Genomic DNA, 16881 nt, shown 5'->3' on the forward strand with positions numbered 1-16881 from the left:
GGTGTGGGACACCCTGTCCTTGGTGGCACTGAGGTGGCCTCTCCCAGGCTGGGGTGATGCAGAGCAGAGAGCAGGAACGTGCTGCTCCACACAGAGCAGGGCATTTCCCACAGCTGGCCCTGACCCCACATTCCCTAAAGAATTTTTCCATTGTTTATGTTAAAGTCAGATTTGACCCCTGAAATTAGAAATAATCCAGAGGATAGATTTGGGGGTATGTTTTGATAAGCTGGCCCTTGTAAGTGAAAATATTGAAAATGAAACACCTGTGAAAGTTTGTGATGTCCATATGGGTCATTCTGATTTGGAACACAGAGATGGAAAATACCAAGTTATTTATAGCTCAATTTCCTAATATAGCTTTAACATTTCCAAGGGTATATGTTTGATTGAATTAGCTGCTCCTTCCTAGCATGGATACCACATCCAGGCATTGCTCTATCCTCATTAACCTCCCAATCTTAATAGAAAAAAAAAAAGAATAATCAAGATAAGGAGCACAGCTGTTGATTAATTTTACTAAATAGGATAGAAATATAAAGTAGCATACTTGAAGAGTGAAGATTCAATGCACACAATTTGAAATCAGTTTATTAGAATATATAACTCATTAACAGCTGGATGCATACACTGCAGCATTATCCACTCGGGCAGGTGGTGAGAGGCAGGTGGAATTTACATATCTTTAACAGTACCTGAATGCATTTCATTTCAGAGGTCATTCTCCCAAATCAAGTTCAAAATGTTAATAACAAGGTGTGCATTTATAATTAATAAAATCTTAGAACCAGTGCTATAGTTCAAGTGCATTTTCCTCTTATGTAATTAAGAAGTTAAGTGTATTTGGCAGTTGTCACTCAGAGAGCTCTGAAGGTCTCACTTGTCAAACCTGGGGATAGAAATCTCATTAAAGCAGGTATTTTTTTTTCAGTTAAGGTTTGTTTGCAAAGTACATGAGTGGATGGTGGGCAGCCAGAATGCCCAGCTCTGTCAGTCCATAAAGCCAAGTACATTAAATAAATGCCAACACTCAAAGGCTTGGAGTCAACAGCCTGATGTTCAGCTTGTGAGAATCACAGTATCTTTAAGGGTGGAAAAGGCCTCTAAGACCACCAAGTCCAACCATCAACCAGCACCACCACTGTGTTCACCACTAAATCATGTCCTCAAGTGACACATCCACGTGTTTTTTTAAGATTTGAGGAATGGTGATTGCACCACTTCCCTGGGCAGCCTGTTCCAGGGCTGGACAGCCCTTCCTGTGAAGGAATTTTCTCTAATATCCAGACTAAACCACCCTTGGTGCAACTTGAGGCCATTTCCTTACCTTCTAGTCCTGTCACTTGTTACCTGAGAGAAGAGACTGACACCCACCTCACTGCAACCCCTTTTCAGGGAGTTGTGCTCCTCTTCTTTGGGATAATCCAAAGTGATTACAGAAAACCAGCGAATCCAGCCCAGCTGTGCCAGGGAGCACTGCCCCCAACACCAGCTGCTCTGTGGTCACAGAACTTCAGCTGAGACACTGGAAATCCTCCTGCTGCCTCCAGCCCTGGCCCAGATGGTGCTTTAGAGGTGTCTGGATGTGGGGATGTGGTTTTGGGGTGATTGATGGTTGGACTGGATGATCTTCAGTCTCTCCTAACCCTGATGATTCTGTGGTTCTGTGGTTGGTTAATGTGACTCCCCACGGGGTATTTTCACTCCACATCACTCTGCTCTCCTTTCCTTTTCAAAGGAATTTTCTTTTCCTTCTGGATCACTAGTTCAAATCCAGATAAGGTCAGTTGTCATAGAAATTATTAGCAGTACCAGCAGTTCAGTGTAGTACATGAAATGAGTTGGGAGTTTCATTCACACAGGATGAGAGTTCCTAAGTGGCACTAATTGGCTGTCTAATTGTCACACACAGGAGAAAGGCAGAGGATTGATTAGGCGTGGAGGCTGAATGCCCCTCTGCCAGCCCTGGTTCCTGGAGCTCATTCCGTAGGCATGCTGGCAGGGTAATGAGGGGCAGCCTGCTTTGGATTTGCTGGCTGTCAAGGCAGCATCTTTTCCTGCCAGGCCTTTGCAGGGGCACTTGTTTTACTCCACCAAGGTCAAAGATAGCATCTTTTACAAACAGTGCCTTCACTCAAAAATCAGAGGCTTGCAGGATTTACTTGTGAGCAGTGTGTTTTAACTGTTTCCTTTCCTTCCCCCTGAAACAAAGTTTTTCTGAAAGGTCTAAAATAGGATGAGTCATGCTGGTGTGAGGAAGAACTGCTCCAGCAAAGCAGATGGGGGTTTATGGTGCTCAGAAATCTGTTCATATTTCCTTGTGCTGTCTGGGTGTCTGCTGTGTGATATACAGGCTCCTGGAGGTACTTGTCACAGCATAGGGAAGCTGACATGGTGCACATTTCACTCCTGATAAATGGATCCTCCTATCAAACAGTGAAGCCTCTCACCTGCAAAAATACATTTTGACCAATATCTTTTCCCCTGAGCTATGGCACAGGACACACCATGCAGTGGAGTTACTTTTTATCTTGTAGTAGGTTCACTTTCCCTGGCATAGAACTAAATTATTTAAGTTTGACTCACTGTAGTAGTAAATTTAGGAGCTAATTTGCAATGTGAAAGTCAGGATTACACACAGAGGAAAAGGAAGCCAAAATACCTTGTATATGTTAATGTGTGGACCCAGCTGTGGGACTCACTAAGTTTAGTAAGGCTTAAACCTCAATTAGTGAGGTTAAACCACAATTGCTTTAAACCTTATTGTGCTCACATTTTAATTCCCTTGTTGTATCAGATGAACAGTATTAGTAAGAACTGTGTCTATCCTTTCAACCACACAAGCTGATCAGTGCATACAGCACACCAGAATGTAGAGTTAGAGCATTCTGTATTTCTATAAAATATAAGTATTTATGCTCCTTTCCCTCCCTTTGCCCACACCTGGAGCAGAAATAGGACAGAGCCCACATTTCTGTGTTCTGCTGTGTGCCTCCTGTCTCTGACATACACATCACTCCTGGTCTGCCTTCTTCCTAAAGTCACAATCTCATGCAAATTAATTGAAAACAAATGCAGGCACCAGCTACACATCAAAAAGCTCTGATGCACCTGCCATGTCGTTTTCCTCTCTGCCAACCTGTGGAAGAAGAGCATGTACGAGATCCTTTTGGTTTTTAACAGCCCTATTCTTAGAATATATTTTCCAAGAACCGCGGAGCAATCTCTGCACGGTTTCAGACTGTATATTTTGTGATTAGTGCTTCGTAAGTGATGTTTTGCTTAATGATCTAACATCTGCTCTAGGAGGTTTGTTTTTGTAACTTCCCCACCTCCTGCTGAATGAATGCCAGAAACTTGTCCCTTTCCTCCAAGTCAATCAAAGCACTAATTGCATCATAATCATGGGAAGCAGCGGTGACTGCTCGAGTGCTGAAGACTCAGCAATCAACTCACAACTCTGCTCGCTGTTCAGAGAGAGAAAGCTTCCCTGTGCCGAGCTGGGAGTTTCCTGCATGCCAGATTTCTTCAGCTGACTCTGACTTTTCTGGGTTGCAGGGAGATGACTGCACCATTCCCTGCATGGCAGGGACCTATGGAACCAACTGCTCGTCGGTCTGTAACTGCAAGAACGATGGCACTTGTTCCCCTGTGGACGGGCTGTGCTACTGCAAAGAAGGTAAACAAAATTCACATTTAACAGCTCCCTGCCATCCGTGCCTGTCCCCTTTGAAAGTGGCACGGCTGTGCAGTCAGGAACTTCACTATTTTCTTATCCTCCCAGGTCAACAGGGCCTGGATTGCAAGTCCAGTCTCTGCCCTGAAGAGGGGCCAGACTTCCCTGCTCTGCTGCAGAAACATGGGTGGGTGTGGGGGCAGAAACACTGCTCCTCCCCAGGGGAAATGCAGAACAATCCTCTGGCTGCTGGGGTTTAGGCCTTTGCTGCCCTGTCTCTCCCAGACTCCAAAGCCACTGGGAGGGAGCTTCCTGCCTCTGTGTCCTGTAGCCCCTGGCACTGGGCTGTGCCTGGCCTTGGTCATTCCCACCAGCCCTGACCTGACTCCTCCCTGCCCGTATCCACCTTGGGCTGGTCTCATTCCTGCTGCCCTGGGCTCCTGGCTCATCCCAGCTGCCAGCCCTGCCCTTGGGCACTGTGGAGTGGTCCCTGGCTCTCTGCCCTTGCTGCCATTCTCAGCTGTCACCCTCCTGTACCTTGACATGGTGACACCCCAGCTTTGTGCAGGTGTCCTCTGTCTCCTGAGATAGCACAGGGATGAGGATGTGGCTCTCATTTATTTGGAGAAATAAGAAGTCTTGCCTGCTCCAAGGTGACTGACATCTTTTCTTCCCTCACATGTCCAGAATTCCCTCCTAGAAGTGGTGGTGAGCACATCCCATGGATCCAGTGACCACCTGAGAATTCCTCCACTGCTTCATGGCACAGCAGCTCTTCTGTTCCCCCAAAATCCCAGCATGAGCTATGCCTGTATGACATACATAAGCCCTAAAACAGAAGTGAGGCAAATAACAATAAAATCTGGCATTTCAAACATGAATTAATGGATCACTGTAGAACCCCATTTAATGAGGGTGTATAAACCATGAGTTACTGCTCAACTCCATGACACAGAGCTGCAGTGTAATGAAAGTCATTGTGCTCCTGGTAGTTAAGATTTGAGCCTTAATGGCTAGAAATGATGGCATTGGTCTTATTTTAGGCGTAATAGCTGCTTTATATTAAATAGCATTCTCAAAAAAAGGAAAAAAAGAAAAATAAAAGACAGAAGAAGCAGGCAGTATCACATGAAAAGTTCTTGCAGTCCTGTAGGTCAGAAGGTCTCAAGCCTGACAGACAGGGACTGTCCCAGAAGTTCCCAGAAAGGCATCAGACACCTAAATCTGCTGACCACCAAGGCTTTGATACCTCCATCTGTGTGTTGAGATGCTGGGAGGTGGAGCTGGGAGGTCACAATGAAAGGGTCAATCTTTGACCCCAAGTTAGTCTTAATTTACACCAAGAAACTGGTTCTAGAAGCAAAGAGCTGCAGTTTGCCAGCTGCCTGTCCCTCTGTTTTCATGGAAACATCCCAGATGCTGTTTCTCCCCTGTTTCCTTAGGGTGGCAAGGAGTGGATTGCTCTATTCCCTGCTCAAGTGGAAGCTGGGGTCTGAACTGTAACCAGACGTGTTCCTGCAGCAATGGAGCGTCCTGCAGGCCAGCTGATGGCTTCTGCCTCTGCTCCCCAGGATGGCAGGGGGAGTTCTGTGACCAGCCTTGTCCTGTGAGTGCAAATCACAATTTGGGGTGGTCTTCCCCCACCTTCAATCACAGTCCCCATAGCTCTGCCAAACAGAGAGCAGGGGGGATCTCTGTGATGTCTGAGGAAATCAAGTGTAAATAACAGATTGGGGTTCTAGCAGTCAACTGGATGGATTATACTTTGCATTGTATTTTATCAGAGCTGTTGCTGTGTTATCTGCAGCTTCTTAAATGTCATTTTTTAAAGTGATTCCTCATTTGGGTCTGTATAGAAACATTAGGCACTGAGTTTCTGTCTTCTCTGTATGTTAATTTAAAAAATGCAACTCAGCATTAAGAGGGACGTGATAGATGATTTTGCACATTTCAGAACAAAAAGCTGATCACTGAGAGGCTTTTTTATTTCTGTTCTTGAAGGATGGAACATATGGCCTTAACTGCAGCGAGCGTTGTGACTGCAGCCACGCGGACGGGTGTGACCCTGTCACCGGCTACTGCTGCTGCCTTGCAGGCTGGACAGGTACAGCCAGCAATTCCCTGGCTCAACCTTGGGCCTTTGGGGGGTTATCTTGGTTTGCTTTGCTTTGCTATTGCATCAGTTATAGCCCTGGACCTGTGACTGCAACCTTCTAAATAATAGATGGAGACAAGATCAGCTGAACTTGCCCATATTTAAATCACTGGTGATGGTGACAATAATTGGCAGTCATTGAATTTGTATTCAGATGAGTTGAAGATGGCTCCAAACCTGCAGCCAGATGTTAGCCTTCTGTTAAAGCATCCTCAGGAGGGATGCAGATCATCTATAATCCTGCAGAGTTTTTCTCCTTGAACTGTCCTTTCCACAGGGGTGCAGTTGTGGGACAGTGAATCCCAGGACCATCATACCTGGGATGCAGACAGGACATTTCTGATGAGTCATTACAGCTGCTCCAGCATACAAAACTCTGATTCTTCCCCTTTTCCAATGGCTCCTGTCACAGGGAAGTTGCAGAGAGCAGATTAATGCTGGTTTGACAGAGCTGTTGTCATTACACAGAACAGAGAGGAATATTCAGGGAAGTTGGAGAGACCAGGCTGGAGTACTCAGTACAATTAGACCTGCACTTGACTCCACATTGATGTTCTCTTTCCAGCTTTTGACAGCAGTAGGGGGCAAGTTATTGACCCAGCCATTTCACACTTTGCTGCCTAAAATGCTGGTTAATCTCTCTCTGCTCTCTGTTGAGGCCCTGGATGGAAATAAAGTTATGTTCCATATACTGCAGAACCACCAGTGGCACTGACAGTCAAAATGCATTTATATTAACAGTAAGTCATTTGGAAAATTTAATTGTTTTTCAAACAAGTACAAGTTGGAAGGATGCATGGAGCAAGGCAGGCTGATCAGGCAGCCAGCATTTGGGGTACTGTCACCTTTCCCATTGATTTATGCCTTAAACCAACACACACCTTCTGTTTCTGATGGAGAGGACATCCCACAGCAGCCCAGCTCCCAGGAGCATGAAGCAAAAGCAATGAAATTATGCCTAAAACATACAATGGAAATAATCTTTAAAGAATTAAGTAAAATGTAAAAATACTAAGTTCTACACATTGTTTACAACAAGGCTACTTTTCTAAGATACTGGTCATGTAACCCTGAAATGGGCATTTTTCCCCCAAGAAAATTCATTTTATAAGCTCACTTGCATCCCCCCTTCATTCTCTTGCCTTCCTCAGTGGCTGGGCAGCATTTATCTCTCTCTGAACCTCCTTGCCATCAATATATCCATCTATCAGGCTTTAAAACTCTACTGTTCATTATTGATGATCAGCAGAGAAACAGCTGGGTGATCTTCCTGTAGTCACTGTGAGCTTCTTCAAGGGAAAAAAATGACTTTTAAAAGTAGAGTAATTTGAAGAGAGATATTTCTATACACCTACTCTAAAAGTTTATTACACATCTTCTGGATGGAGCATTCCAGAGGAAACTGCAGGGACTGACCTTTGCAGACAGTGCAGACTGAAGGTGTGGCTTTTTCTCCAAGGCATTTGCACATCTGTAATTGGACATCAAATGCAGATACTAATTAATTAAAGGTAAGAATAATTTCTGATGTCCTTCTTTTAATTTCCACATTGGGCAAGGTGAGTGTATATTAACTTGGATGGGGTTTGCTGCAGCCTAAGCACTTTATCCCTCAGTGTGCTCCTGCAGTTCTGGAATTCTCCAGGATCCCATTTCAGGGAGGAAAATATTCTATCCATATTTGAGACCAGGTTGGAGTTGAAATGGTGACAGGGCCCTGTAAGGTGGAAATGCTGACAGACAGAACCAACACGTGTTTTGTCAATTCTGTTCCAATGTTTTTTCCACTTGGCTTGGTACCAGACACAAGGATAAATTCTGCTCCTACCAGTTTGAAAGTATGTCATTTAAGAAACTCTTCAGCTAGATAATTATATTTTCATATTAAGAAGTATGGCATCAGTGAAAGATTAATCTTATCTGCAGTTGTTGTGAACTGGGCCATGATGGGTATTGCAGTGCATTTTATTAATATGAGGTGATAAATAATTCAGGCTGAAATTTTTGCTTTCTGATTTTGGTACTAATTAGGCATGGCCTGAAAAATATCAGAAAAGTTCAGGATCACGGAACTTCTGAAGGTTCTCCTGCCCACTCACACCAAACAGAGAATTCACATGGCTTTCTGATCCTAATAGCCACAAAACTTCATCTGAAACAGCATATTCTGTATGTTCATCCCAGACATGGGACTCCCTCTTGATGTCTGTGTTTTATGTAAAGATCAAGGGGAAGATTGAACCCATTTTCTTTAAAGTGGTTCCAAGATGTTACTGATATAAACCTTCAGGGACTGATAGATGGTAAGAGCATGGAGGAGGACTGGCAAAAGAAGGAAAAAGTCATGTCCAGAGCAGCATGCAATGTAAGCTAATAGCACTCTACCATCCTTTTATTATGTCATGACTGCCACCCAAGACTATTATTCAGGACAATGACCTTCTGTGGATACCAGCTGGGGAAAGGTAATTTTCAGGAGCTGAGTGTCCCTGGCAGATGGGAAGGTGATGAAGAGATCCCCACGTCTCAAGCAGGGGATCACAAAGCTGTGCAAACCAGCTGGGTGCATAAATAAGCACAGAGGCAGCAAGCTGCACATCCCTCCCTGTCAGCTCTGTGGGAATTGTTCCTGTGCAGCCAGAGGCAGGGCTGGATCAGCTCTGGGGACACTGGTACCTGGTGCCCCTGCTGCCAGTCCCCCAGCCAAGTGGCACGTGGTGGCTTTGGAGATACCTCAGCAAGAAGAGAAGCCCAAAACTACATTGGCAAAATGCTCTCATGTGGCAAAAACAAAGTGAAACTTGTTGAAATGTTGGCCAAAATCAGATCTGTGAGCTGCCGATGCCATGCAGAGCTGAATTTCCCTCCACAGGAAGGAAATGTGGGATGCAGTGACACCAAGGGCTCAGCCTTGCACTGGCTGGAGTTCTCCAGGTTGGACATTTGTAACTTCATGTATACAAATAGTACCCTGGAAATCCAAACAGGGTTTAAAATGAAAAGTCTTGCTCTCAGAGGACTGAGTCTGGATTGCTCAGGCTGTTTTTTAAGGATTAATAAGGCTCTCTTTCTCCACCTCTGTTGTGCATTTCAGTACAGACCTTTCTGTTCTTGCAGTTCTGTGTGTGTCCACAGGTCCCTTAGAGCTCCCAACACACCAGACATTTGTGGAAGAGCTGTTACTTTATGTGCACTCAGGTTGAAATGAAAATGCTCAGTGCTAATTACATTTGGTTAATTAGGGGTCCTGCACACACTGAATTCACAGAGGGAATGGAAACACAGAAATGCTGCATGGTCCTGGAAGTCCTTTGCAAGCAAACAGGTCCTGGAGAAGCAGGATGAGTCTCACCTGTCCCAGGTGCAACCTCCTCTCCTGGATGCTCAAGTGACAAGGTCATAAATTTCAGTTAGGCTCTTCTTAATTACTCTAATCTGAAAGTGGACAGAAAAGGACCAGCTGCCCTGGGGCCTTGCTGGGTGAGCAGGATGACAGTGCTGCTGGGCCAGATGTAATGCTGAGGCTCTGGAGATGACAGCTCCAGCTGCATCCCCTGTGGGATGCAGGATGAACTTCAAACCCCCTCAGCTTGGTCTCACCTCAGGAAGCTGCTGGCAGCAGGTTTTGCACCAGAAATGGCTTCCTCACAGATTCCAGCTGGTTGAAACTGTGTAGCCTTTAGCTGCTTGTCTCAGTAATCCCTCAATAATTAAATTGGAGCTGCTGGCCTGTCCTGTGATTTCTGGAGATGCTTGTCCAGAGCCAGGTGAGGCTCCTTGGGAAGACAGACCCAGGGATTGCCCATCCTGCCCCCAAGAGCCGAGTCCATCCATTTTCCCAGTCCCAGACTGATCCCAGAAGCAGAGCCACAGGCCTGGCTGCTCCTCCTGCTGAGCTCTGCTCCTCCCTGGGATGAGCCAGCTGCTCCAGGTTAATTGTGGCAGTGTGTGCTTTGTTACCCTTTCAGCTCTTACCCTGGGGTTAAATGGGAAGTGATCTGCAGGGGGATAGATTCCACTCCTCTAAATGCTAAGGTCAGTTAAAATCCTGTTTATCTGAATTCCTTTAATCTGAAATGCTGTCTTATCTGCATCTTGTTCTGCCTTTTTTCTTGTGTGGTGCTCTGGTTTTGCAGAGCTGCTGTGGTGATGGTATCTCAGCTCCCCACTGAGCTGGGGTACCCAGAGGCTTCTCTCAGTACCCAAAGCCAAAGTTTATTCACTATATTTTAACAGCCCAAAGATGTGTGGGGAAAAATAACCCTGGTGCTGTAGATATGAGATGGAAAACATAAAAGTGTGCATCCCATAGTTAATCATAAAAGAAGCCCATATAGATTTTCCTTAATTAATCAGGATGGCAAACACAGGTATGCAAATGATGCATGCTGCTGAGGAACAAACATCTTATTAGCTTGGTGCTTTACACCTTCAGGCTTCATTCCTGGCTCACAAGAGCAGCCTCCCTCTTTGCTGTTAGGAAATCAAAATACACATTTCACTGTCCTTTACAACCTCACTAACCTTCCCTCTTTGCCAGAACACAGCCCCTGGTGGTCTCTGCTCGTGTCCAGCTCCAGCACAGGGGCTGTGGGAGTCTGGAGCTGCAGGGTTCCCACCTGTGGGCTGGGGGCAGGAGGTGCTGCTGGGCACAGACCAGGGCAGCTCCAAGGGACCAGGCTGCAGGGCTGGCAACATTTGCAGGCTGGCAGTGACATCTGCACTGTCACTCAAACACAGAAACATGTTTCTTGCCTCCTGTGGACACATTAATTCAGGAAAACTGATAAGCCTGTTACTCAAGGGAAAGCCTTTTTGAATATTAAAGGAGCACTGACCACTTTGACGGGGAGCTCTGAGGTATTTTTAACTTCACTTTTTCTAGTTCTTTACAAGGAGGTAAAAAATCCTTGAAGGAAAAAAACCAATCCTTTCCATAAAATGTATTTTGTTTGTACTAATATGACTTTTCTTTCATGGCAGCTGGATCAAATTTATAATCTTAGGGCCAGATCCTGTCCTCAGCTGTACTGGGTTGAAGCCTAAATAATTCTCTCGTCATTAGCAGATCAACCTCACCTATGTGATGATAAAACTGGGAGCTGGTTTTCCATTCCTATTTAAAACCAGAAAAAAAAAATCTAGGACTTGTTTCATGCCCCTGCAGCTTTTTAGCTAAAGATCCAGAGTGGTTTAGAATTCACAATGTCATGGGTTGACTTTTTTTTTCCCCATCAGATTGTTTCGTACCATTGGCTTGTAAGACAGAGCCTAAAATACCAGGATGGAGCAATAGTAAGTTCCTATTAAACATGCATTTTCTAGATGTCTAGTCCCATTATCTACACCATATTTTGCATTTATCACTTCTGGCAGTCTTATCCCAGATTTTAAAATTAATAATTTATTTCTGTGATTATTCTGTATCCTTACATTAGCTTTAAATGGACAGGAAAACTAGAAATTTCTAGAGTCAGTCTAAAATGGTGCATTTTAGCCTCTCTCCTGGCCTCTGCCTTTCCAGTGTGAAAATCTTTTCCATATGAAAGGTGTGCTCACTCTCTGGATTCCACAAGTGCCCTTTAGTCTATGAATGTAAGATAAGCTTATTAGAAATTAGCTTTAATTTTTCATTGACTTAATTTCAAGTGAGTTGATAAGATTTTAATGTCAGGCTGTGCTTAAAAATTCTCTCTTTGACAGGAACCTTTAAGGATGGTTCCTGCTGATATAGGGCTAATTTTCAAAAATATGAATTCTGAAGTAATATCAAAGATTTCATTGATGTCCTGACATTAATTATGTCTGTGCCTTCCTTGGCAGGTATCTGGGGGGCTCCTGATTTTCATCTGAGTGAGGTTTAGTTGTGTTTGTCCTGTGACAGATTTTGTCTATATTTCACCTTTGGTGAAATCAGTTGGATTTTTGCCACTCTTTCAGTGGGAGTTGGATCAGACCCTCAGACTATAATTAGCAGCTGCAGTAAGGACTTCAGCATGTATGCAAATCATTGCAGTAATAATCTTATAAACAGCAGATACACAAGTTTGTTTATCTTTGTGTTTATTTTGGGGTTTAATTTTGCTTAATAAAGGACAGCTTTTAAATTTCTGAGAGAAGATAGAGCTTGGATGGCATCCTGGCTGATGCTAATTTAATGGGCTTTAACAACATGAGTCTTGACGTTTGAGGTACCCAGCCCTTTTCCATTTTCATGCAGAGACACTCTATATATAAGCCTGGCTGTGTGTACAATAGTCACCTATAAATAAATGTGGGCGAGAAGTGGGGGAAAATTATTTGTGCACATTTCAGCAGACTAAATCCTGGCTGTTGGCATGCTGGGTGTGAGAGGAGGAGAGGGAAGAGTGCTCAGCAAACAGGCTGCAAGCTAAAATGAGGTGTGTGTGTATATTTATATATTTATATATTTATATAGTGGAGAGAGACTATTTACAGGAGCAGGTAGTGACAGGTCAGGGGGGAGTGGCTTCACACTGCCAGAGAGTAGGGTTGGGTTGGATAGTAGAAAAAGTAGAAATATTCTTTATGCTGCCTTCCCTGGGAGGGTGAGGCCCTGGCACAGGGTGCCCAGAGCAGCTGTGGCTGCCCCTGGATCCCTGGCAGTGCTCAGGGCTAGGCTGGACATTGGTCTTGGAGCAGCCTGGGACAGTGGAAGGTGTCCCTGCCACGGCAGGGATGGCAATGGGATGATCTTTAATGTCCCTTCCAGCCCAAACCATCCACCATTCTATGATGCATTATATCATTAACGAAAGAGTTTGCAGTGAAAAATGTTGTAACCATCTTCCTTCCCCTCCCACACCCAGGAGAAAGGGTGGAATTTCAACATCATTGACCCCAAAAGGCTTTGGTTATGCCCCAGCTCTTGCTCAGCTGTTCTTCACTCATGGTTTAGTTCAGGAGCTTGAACATTTCCAGCAGGAAAACAATCCAGCTTTTCCCAGTTACCAGTTCCTCCTCTTTGCCTGCTGATGGTCTGCCTGAATCTTCCCCAGCTTTCTCCTCCCTCCTGGCCTGAAGCTGTTCCCAGCATTTGAGAAATAGGAAAGCTCTGAAGATGAAGCAGGGCTGGGTAGGGCTTGACTCCTTTGAGCCCCATTTTCTGCAGCTCTGCCCTACCTGCTCAGGGCAGCTCTTCCCCTGCAAGAGTGCACCCTGGAGAATACCCTGGAGCAAAGGGAACCAGCTCATCCTTTACTTCAGCAAACATTTTGACTTACCTAATTTCTTGTGAGGTAGATCTCTTGCCTCAAAAGCTTTTATTGCATCAATTCCCCGGGTTGGGTGATTCATACCTGGAGATTTCTCTAGATAATTAGAAATAGGGGTAGGATTAGAGCTGCACAGAGGTGCATTAGGCTCTAAGTGTATTACTTGCAGAAAAACACTTCCATTAATGGCTGCTTAAATCGCCCCTGCACAGATGGGAGAAGGGACAATGTAGAATTTTTCACTGGCTCCAGGAAAGATCTTATTCTTCATATTTTAGGACCAGATCATGGAGCTTTCATTTAGACTGATGGGCTGTTACACTCAGGAGTTGCCCCTCTGAATGCACTGGTGAATGATGCTCAGCAAGAGAAGGAAGGGCTCCATGGCACCAGTTTGGAAAAAAATCAGTGAAAAAAAGCATTTGAGAACACCACAGAGGTTCATAGATAATGTGAGTGTGGCTGCTGTTCTCTGCTGAGTAGTTTCACTATATAAAAACAAAAATAGCTTATTTGCAGACTAGATGAGCAGCCATCAATTCTTAATGTTTCCATTTAATTTTATGAGAGATCCCTTTATGTTTTCTTCTATCTGCTGCCCTCCCCACACTGATTTTCTCATTCTTCAGCATTCTTAAATGCTGAGCTGTCAGGAATTGAGCTGTGGTGCTTCTGACTGGCTCTGAGTCAAATACTTCAGGGTTTGCCTCAGGTAGGAATAAATACAAAGATGCAAAAAGTGATGGAAAAGCATCAAGAATTCTTTGTGAACTCTTGTTCATGCTCTGTGATGGCCCCTCTGAGCAGCTGATCCACAGCTTGGACAGTTCTTCCTTGTGCTTTTAGTGAGCTGTCTTTTACCTCTTAGAGACTGAAGCAGCAGAAGAGTCTCTGCTTAGGAAAGCACATGGACCTAACCTCAAATACAATTTAAACAGAATTTATAGGGACAACAGAAGTGTAGCAGCAATGAGAGTATCAGGGAAAGACAAGAGAATAAGGTTAAAGAAAACATGCATGTGTGATTATAGAAGTTATTGTCAGAAATGACTGTACAAACCAGGAGGCCCAGGCAGGATTCAGGGTGACCTGGGTGGCCTCTGGCTCTGCCCCTGGCACGGCCACCTGGGCTGGGTGGGGGTGCTGCCAGTGGGATCCCTGCAGGTGGGACAGGGACCAGAGGGAGGGTGCCCAGCAGAGCAGCCACTGACACATTCCCAGAGCTGTTCCCAGTACCTTCAACTCCCTGCTGGCCCCTGCCCACACCCTCCACCCCAGCCAGCCTTGCAGCATCAGCTGGAGGGTGTGTGCTGGGTGGGTGCCCTGTCAGCAGGTACCAGCCAGCACTGGGGATCCATCCTGCCAGAGACACGAGCCACCAGCATTCCACATCAAAGCCAAGCGTGACTCACCAAACCTCAGGCCTCCACAGCATTGCCTGCATCAATCCAGTGCCTATTTTTGCATAAAAAGCAGCTCTTTCCAAAGCTATTCAAATGCCAGAAATAAGAGATTATTATGACTTCATGTCATGTTGAAAGACAGGTGGAGGAGAGCACAATGTTTGTGTTGGATTCAAATGTCTGCTGAAATCATTCCTGTCATTCCTAATTGATGTTGCATCTGTCTTTAGATTGGGACTATTGAGGGGAAAAAAAAAGCTGAAGATCTTATTCAGAGAAATAATTACAGTTATACACTGGTAGGTGTAAAATTAAAGTACTTGGGGGGGAGGGAACTACATCCTATAATTTATCAAATTCCTACATCCCTGAAAAATAATTAGATACTGGGCACTGCTGCAGAGGCTACTGTCAGGGGGATAGCAGTGGTCAAAACCAGGCCACTGGTTCTCATTTATTGCATCCATTTTTGCTCTTTTATTGTGTTTGGAGTATTAGTTCCCAACTGTCCAGAGACACAGCAGAGAAACAATGGCAGCTTTATTAAGAGCCAGAGACGTAATCCCCAAGCACGAGTGCAATTGCAGAAGCTGGAGAGGGAAAAAAGGGAGTTCTGCTTATGCCTGGCTTTCAGGAATTTTACCCTCCAAAGTCCTTCAGCATGATGTAGTTTTGGGCAGCACTAAATCTGCTTTACTTTGACAAACTTGGAGCCACTGAAGATTATTAACAGAAGCAGCCTGTGAAGGAGCTCTTCAATAGATGCCTCACATCCCACTGTATGGCTTGGGGGGTTTTTCCTCTTCTTTTTCTTGCTCCTTTTCCTGGTGCTTGTGTGGATGTTGGATTAATCCATCACAGTTGATTTGTAAATTTGAATACAAGGATTGACTTCATCTGGTCAAACTTGAAACTGCTCCATGTAAGACAGACACAGGTTTCTATCAACAGCTTCCCACTGCCAGAGGGCAGGGTTAGATGGGATACTGGGCAGAAATTCTTCCCTGGGAGGATGGGGACGCCCTGGCACAGGGTGCCCAGAGCAGCTGTGGCTGCCCCTGGATCCCTGCAAGTGTCCAAGGCCAGGCTGGACAGGGCTTGGAGCAGCCTGGGACAGTGGAAAGTGTCCCTGCCCACGGCAGGGGGTGGGACAAGATGAGCTTTATGGTCCCTTCTGACCCAAACCTTTCTGAGATCCTGGGATTCTCTTCCTCCTCTACCTCTCTCCCTGCTGCTTTCCTTTCTCAGGATTGTCTGCAGCTCCATGTTGGAAGATCCCTGCCCAACCAAATGGCTTCACCTTGGGCAAGTCTGGGCTGAGTTACCCCAGATATTCCCCAGGTCCCAGCCAGCAGCCACTTGGACACTTGCTAGGAAATTGTCCTGGAGGGGCAGGAGTTTGGAGCAGCTCTCCTGGGTGGTTGTCCCTTGGAACAGTGCAGTTGGGACTACTCTGGTGGGCTGAGTTGAGCCCAGTTTGTGTTTTCCACAGTAAATTCAGGCCCTCAGGGCTGGTTTTCCTCCCCACCATGTGTGCAAAGGAGGTTGGTGTGGGGAAAAGGGAGTGAAGGAAAAGGGAGGCTCCTGGGACTGTCAGCTAAATGCCATATACAGAGCAGTCCAAAGGGAATCCCACTGGAAAGCAGCCAGTGCTTGCAGGAATCCAATACCCAAATCCCTGCTGGGCCATGGAGAGTTTGTGGCTGCTGTTTCACAGACTGAATTAAAGCCACAGTGGGCTCTGCTCTCACCTGGGCTCTGCCTTACTGCAAAAGTGCAGATCTTTTACCCATGTCCTGTGGATAACTACAATTTTATAAGTTTTGTGGATTTCATTTACAATTCACCCCCAGAACATTGTTTAAAAAGGTCTTGGAAGTGTAATTTTATACCAGTGTCTGCAATTGTGAACCACAGCCTCGGGCTGGCAGATAATTCCCTGGTATCCAGGCAATAGAGTTTATGTATAGAAATGCTTCCTGCAGCTTCAAGGACTTCTGATAGTTGTCTTCCTAATTTCTACACCAGGCATGTGAAACCAGGACTTTGTTCATAAATTAGGAATCTGTGGTTATAACACGAGGTAGGACAGAGGTGTGTCAACTTCAGCATTTCTTGTAGTTCTGGAAATTGAAAACTAATTGCTTATCAGAAATGTTCATCAGCAAGTTCCTAAATAAATATTAAAGTTTTACATTACAGAATCTTGCTGCTTCACTGACTCTGACTGTAAAGTAGCTGGGAGGGATAGACTCCCCCTTCACACGCTGTCAGGTTAGGGAATTGTAAAATGAAGGTGCTTTTCCCAGCACAATTCCATAAGACTTGCATGTCCAGATGCAATTTTAACTTCTCATTTATATTTGCAATTCAATGCTTGTAGGAGCCTTCAAAATTGAAGTCCTCCATGAG

The 16881-nt window shown here is 45.1% G+C and overlaps 2 protein-coding genes across 5 annotated transcripts in view; both read left to right on the forward strand.

Annotated features, from left to right (window-relative positions):
* The window catches only part of RPL4 (ribosomal protein L4), a 342845-nt gene that overhangs the window by 279072 nt on the left and 46892 nt on the right, over window positions 1-16881 (forward strand). The gene's annotated exons all lie outside the window — the stretch shown is intronic.
* The window catches only part of MEGF11 (multiple EGF like domains 11), a 254555-nt gene that overhangs the window by 195464 nt on the left and 42210 nt on the right, over window positions 1-16881 (forward strand). For all 4 annotated transcript variants that reach the window (XR_007778325.1, XM_050978234.1, XM_030228390.2 and 1 more), the window contains 3 exons: window positions 3559-3679; window positions 5119-5282; window positions 5678-5780. Coding sequence is in view for 3 of the 4 variants with exons in the window: in XM_050978234.1 (XP_050834191.1) it covers window positions 3559-3679; window positions 5119-5282; window positions 5678-5780 (388 nt within the window). In the remaining variant the exon portion in view is untranslated. The remainder of the gene's footprint in view (window positions 1-3558; window positions 3680-5118; window positions 5283-5677; window positions 5781-16881) is intronic.

The sequence above is a fragment of the Serinus canaria genome, chromosome 10 (genome assembly GCF_022539315.1).
Source record: "Serinus canaria isolate serCan28SL12 chromosome 10, serCan2020, whole genome shotgun sequence".
Classification (NCBI taxonomy): domain Eukaryota; kingdom Metazoa; phylum Chordata; class Aves; order Passeriformes; family Fringillidae; genus Serinus; species Serinus canaria.